At 46.7% G+C, this 5649-nt stretch overlaps 1 protein-coding gene across 1 annotated transcript; it reads left to right on the top strand.

Moving 5' to 3' along the window:
• The first annotated feature begins 361 nt into the window (after positions 1–361).
• Positions 362–2386, top strand: TMEM53 (transmembrane protein 53). Its single transcript, XM_010082110.1, has 2 exons — positions 362–466; positions 1718–2386. The coding sequence occupies exon 2, from the start codon at positions 1754–1756 to the stop codon at positions 2378–2380; it is 627 nt and encodes a 208-aa protein (XP_010080412.1). The 5' UTR covers positions 362–466; positions 1718–1753; the 3' UTR covers positions 2381–2386.
• Positions 2387–5649: the final 3263 nt, after the last annotated feature.

Here is a 5649-nt window from a genome sequence, read left to right as displayed (position 1 = left end):
GGAGACGCTGGTGCCTATTGGGTGTCTGGTAGGTCCTGGCAGCAGGGCAGGATGCTTCCCTTCCCCGCTGGGAGTGGGCAGCAGCTCCCGGAGGCGTGTCGGGGGGCCTCTGCTCCCGTAGCGGTCTGCACGCTGCTGAGCTTTGGGAAGCTGCAGGGAGTGAAGCTGTGCTGTCCCGCTGAGTACGCCCACAGAGTGAAGCTGGAATGAGGCAGTGCTCATACCTGACTGAGAAATGAAGCTAATAACTGCTTTACCATTATCTTTAAACTTTATTAACCAGGCAAGTTGCCATAAGTTCTCATTCTGGTATACTGGAGGACAATTGCTTGAAGTCTTGTGATTTGTTTCAGAGAGCAGTACAGAGACAGAGCATGCGAATGGTCAGCCTGTGGTGATCCTTCTAGGTTGGGCAGGCTGCCAGGACAGATACCTGGCCAAATACAGCGCAATCTACAGTCAGAAGGTGAGTAGCTTATTTATATTTTCATGACACTTGTCATACAGCTCTCTGAGAAACTGCCACTTTTCTGCGTGTTGGTAAAATTACTCTAAAGCCTCTCTCAGTCTGAAGAGTCATTGGGAGTAAGTGGCAAGTCCTCTTGTCATTGAAAGCTCCTTGTCTCTCGGAGCTCAGGCAGCATTATCTAACAGTTGAACATTAACCCAGTGAAACATGAGATTTTTTTTTTTTTTTTTGTCAGCATACAAAAATCTCACATTTGTCCAAATCTGTTTCAGCTATGGGTGGCAAAGTTGGTACGTTAACAAGCCTATTGTTAATATGTAATCCAGCACAAGAGTCATAAATTGGCTTGTTCTAGTGAAGAATTAATCGTTAAGTGACTGTTGTAACTAATATAGGCTGTTGAGTAGGTGAGGAGCACATTACATGGCAACATGCCAACTTTTTTTGAAAGTACTTTTTTGTCAGAAAGATTATAGGAACGGGGAAGGAGAGAAAGGGTTTTCTTAGCTCTGCTCCCTAATGAGGAAGTGTCTGCAACCACGGCAAGACAGTACAGAAGACTTTGATTTAAGAACTGATAGAAAAGATCTAAAGCATTTATAAATGTAGTTCCATCTGCTCTATTTAGAAACTCTTTCAAGATCCTGTTTTCTAGTCTACACCTAACGTAAGGCCTTAACTGTAAAGGCAATTGCTTAGGTTCTCTGAATCTCTGAACCAGCGCTCTTCATTTGCACAGCTGTAGCATTTCAGAAAGGCTTATGAAAATCATGTCAGTGTTGATTGTGTGTGAGTCTTAGAGACAGCTGTGAACAAGTACTACCCAAGGACAGGAAGAGGTTCCATCTGCTTCTTACGTTTGTTTCAATGTCATGAACTACATGTGTACCAGAGCAGGCCCTTCTTACCAAAGTGGCTGATAGCGAAGGTTTGTGAATTGGGGAGATGGTTTTCTCTTCCTGGGTGAAGACTAACACTCATAAAAGCTTTGAAAGGATATCAAACATCATCAAATCCAGACCTCTGCTTCTGCAGAAGCCTTTCCATAATAGTGGGTGCTGTTATGATGAATATAATCCTATTCAATATTGGTGCCTTGCTACTGACACTAAAGACTTTCTTCTGGCCTTGTGGTTTCTGTTGGAAACTTGTCCCAGATTTTCACATTCTTTGTACTGATGCTTGTCTACTCCATGTAATTCACAGAACAACCTAACTGTGTGTGGGGTCTCTTTCTGTTCTTCTTAGGGGTACACTGTCATCCGCTACACGGCTCCATGGAGGATGATATTCTTCTCTGAGACCTTTGGGATCAGATCCCTCCAGACCCCAGCCAGGCGACTCCTGGAGCTGCTCTTTGACTACAGCATTGAAAACAGACCGGTTCTTTTTCATGTTTTTAGCAATGGTGGTGTCATGTTGTACCGTTACATCATTGAGGTGCTCCACACTCATAAGCCATTTAAGAACCTCAAAGTAGCAGGCACCATTTTTGACAGTGCCCCTGGCAGAAGAAACTTGAGAGGAGCCCTTCGTGCCTTGGCAACTGTCTTGGTATCCACGAATGTGCTGTTCAAGTATTTTGTCTTATTTGCTTTTGCTGCTACAGCTGTCGTGCTGCGGATCTTGCTGTACCCATTGACCCGCTTCATCCACGAGAGCCATTATGATGCCCTGCTGAAAGCGCCCTCGCGGTGGCCTGAGCTTTACCTCTATTCCCAAGCTGATGCCGTCATCAAGGCCAGTGAAGTTAAGCACATGGCTGATGGCCGGCAGCAGCTCGGTGTCTCTGTGAAAGCTGTAGACTTCACGGATTCGGCTCACGTCAACCATATGCGGGCGTATCCCACCTATTACAGAAACCTCTGTACGGCTTTCCTGTCTGACTGTGTCGGAGGCTTACCTCGTTAGTGGCGTAATGACCTCCAACGTTTGCCTCTGCTTTGCTCAGCTGGTATGGGAAATGTCACTCCCTTTGCCTCTGTGTCTTTGAAGGGAGGAAAGCAGAGACTTCTTAGCTTTTTTTTTTTCCCCCACCATCTACAAGTCTGAAAGCCTCTGGAGCCTTTGGACCAGCCATGTTATAGCAGAAAGTAGATGTGGATTAATTTAAAGTACTGAAGGTGAAATCCTAGCATGGTTGAAGTTGATGTCCTTTACCAAGGTGTCACAGATCAGAATTTCACACAGAGCGTTGTTTCTTTCTGTCTCCTGTTGTTCTCTGCTTTCCGTGTTGTCTCCTTGTTCCTGATGTCCCATGTGCATGTTCTGTTGCCTTGTACTGATTTTACAATACAGCTCTTCCATGTCTTTGTTGGTTTTTTCCTCTCTGCCATTTCCTTTATCTTGCAGTAAGCAAACAGAAGCAGGTCTGCAGGACTTTTCTCTCAGTGCATCCAAGCTCTTGTTTTACTCCTTGGTGGAGATCAGGCCCAGGAACCAAGTGTAAGACCTGAAGGAGGTGTGTGCAGGGCAGTGCCACCAGACGTTACATACATTCCATGAAGTAGCTGAGAGAGAGCAGTCAAAGCTCTGATCCTTGGTGGGAGCTCAAATGTTTGTGATAACTTTTGTGTTCTTCACCCAAAAGATTTAAGTGAACCTTTTTGAATGTGTCTCATGTTTTGTTTCTCTTTCTTCCAGTCTTTTGTGTTTTCTCCTGAGCAGTTTTGCTTTCTTGGAGAACTGCTCATTTATTATTGTGTGTCTTTGAGCAGCCTGTATTGTGCATCTGGAAATGCAGGGAAATTGGCACAGCTGTAACCCAAAAGGCCTCAATAGAAAGGTGGAACTCCAGAGAAAAATGAAACTGTCTCTTGGAGCTATGATTTATACTGGGTGTTTCTTCAATCACTTCCAGCCCACAAATGACCATGAAATTTGATGTTTTTCCCCCCGTCTCTTCAGATGATCAGTCTTTGCTGTCCATACAGTGTGTACTAGTAATACAAGAAATTAACTCCTTCCACTTAGTGAAAAAGTAGCTCATTGCACTGCCCTTCAGCCATGTTTGGTTTTGGGTTTTGTTGTTTATTTGAGGGAGAAGCGAGGATAAAGACAGAGGAGTTATGAGAGCTAATATGTTTATGCTGTATGACAGCATTGCAAGCTAATTTATAACGTGGTGGACAGGATTAACCAACTTTAAATTCCCAGTCGAAGACTGCCAGGAACAGGCTCTGGAGGGCTGTGATATGGGCCTGTTTGAACAAGGGGCTGCCCTCGACAGGTAGGAATGTAAAAAGCACAGGGATTTTTTACAGATGTTTGCTGCCTGTGGGCTGCTGTGCTTGTCTTGCCCACCCTTGAGGTGCTGTCATCCACAGTTGCAGCACTTGCAGTTCTGAATTGAAATGCAGAGAGGGGGGGGTCTTTTGGGAAGCACTAAAATAATTTGGAAGTTTAGAACAAGAACCTAACGCCTCACAGAAGTGGAAGCACAGGGTGAGTTGTGGCCAGCAAAACTTTTTAGCAGGCTAGTGTGGCAATGCTTATTTAGAGCAAGGAATTACCCCATGTTGGGCATGGTTTAAAGGGTGGACTGGGGTGTATAGGATAGGTCAGAATTAACTGAAAAGGGACTGATGGCCTGGTTTGTCTTCAACTCTTTTTAAAGTGAAAACTGGCTCCAGGCACAGGAGCCCTTGTTGGTCAGGGCCCAGTCTTCTGTAGGTGTGATCCCAGTTTCGTCTTCCTCTGTGAAGATGAGCTGTGAGGGATATCCTGCGGTGAGATACCCTCAGCCAGCTGCTGCCATGAATCCTAGGGTTTGGACCTGTCAAATCCAGGTGTGGTCCCCTGTTGCCAGAAAGCCCATCGGGGATCTCATGGCTTTTTAAATCAGGCCCCTGGTTTGTGCTGTCAGTGGCGTAACTCCTGAGCTGTGGTCTGTTTGCCTGCCTTCCTGGGGAGCTGGGGTGTGTCTCCTGAGCATCCAGCCTGTTTGTGGTACTGTGAAAACTCTTAAGGAGCAGGGGTGGTAAAGGTTATTTAACTAGCATTTGCCCTCATGCTGGTTTCTGCAGTTTCACTATTTACAGAACAGTTAAACACTCCATAACATACACCTCTGAATCAATACAGTTGCACGGGGCTGTGAATCTGCTGTTCCTGTTTGTTGCCGTGGGCACTGAACTTCTCCTGTTTAAGGACTCGGGCTGTTGCAGAGCATGGCTGGCAGCAGCTGGAGCTAAGCCCTGTGTCCCTGTGCAATGGGACGGTGAAGCTCCCTCCTTGAAAAGCCTCCTGTGTGTCGGCTGCTCCTTCCATCCCCGCCTTCACCTGCCCACTATGGGACTGCTGCTGCCAGTTCAGTCTAGCTCTGCTTAACCTCCCGCTTTCCAGGGCAGCAGGCAGGGAGTGGGTGCTGCCTGCTGCTGCTCTGCAGTCAGGGGTGCCCTGTGCAATGCAAGTGGGAAGCAGCTCACAGCCATTTCCACTGTTGCAAAACTGCCTTGAAATTCAGGGCTAATTTGTGTACACACCTCTCTAAGGTGTTCTCGAGCAAGGCAGTGATTGACAGAGGAAGTCATCAGCACCAATCTTCTGGGTGGGTTTTGTTTTCTGTATCCCAGCAAGTTTTAATTATGATTATGAGCAGCGTGTTAAATGTATTGTGTGATATATTGCTCTCTTTCCTCTACAGCATGTATGCTCGCCTCCCTTTCTGCCCTCTTTATTTCTGTTGCTTGTTATTTGAAACAGAAGGTTAATAACTTGGAGCCTGGAGGCACACGGCCAAGAACTGATCCAAGCACTACTGGATTTCAAAAAACCCAGCCTCTAATCCTTGCTAAGCTGTCACAGTTTGGTGCAGCCTGTGTTCCTAAAGAGCTTCAGCCTGAACACTGAAAGCTAAAGGTTGGGATATCTTGGCAAATCCAAGTAAATCTCAGAGGCGAGCTATGGGAGGGGTGTTGCTCTTTGGGAGCAGAATGTGGCCCTGGTGATCTCTGCCTGGGGAGCCTGGAGCTTGTTTTCTTCGCAGTCCAGCCCTAGTGCACGGACGCTGGAGCAGCGTGGGTGAAACACCAGCGGTGGTGGGAGAGGAGGATGCCCAGGGCCAGCTGCTGCTGTCGCACATTTCCCAGCTAGGTTCATTTTGCAAGAGCGGAAATTAACATTTCCTCAGCAACAACTGCCGTTTGTGAGTGTTTCCTGGGAGGGAACTGGCTGCTGGC

Source organism: Pterocles gutturalis, unplaced genomic scaffold (assembly GCF_000699245.1).
Source record: "Pterocles gutturalis isolate BGI_N339 unplaced genomic scaffold, ASM69924v1 scaffold15044, whole genome shotgun sequence".
Taxonomy (NCBI): domain Eukaryota; kingdom Metazoa; phylum Chordata; class Aves; order Pterocliformes; family Pteroclidae; genus Pterocles; species Pterocles gutturalis.
This window is presented reverse-complemented; position numbering and strand designations above follow the sequence as displayed.

What these genes read in the sequence shown, in the direction of transcription:
- TMEM53 (XM_010082110.1), top strand. Translation starts at nt 1,754, where the DNA reads ATGATATTCTTCTCTGAGACCTTTGGGATCAGATCCCTCCAGACCCCA.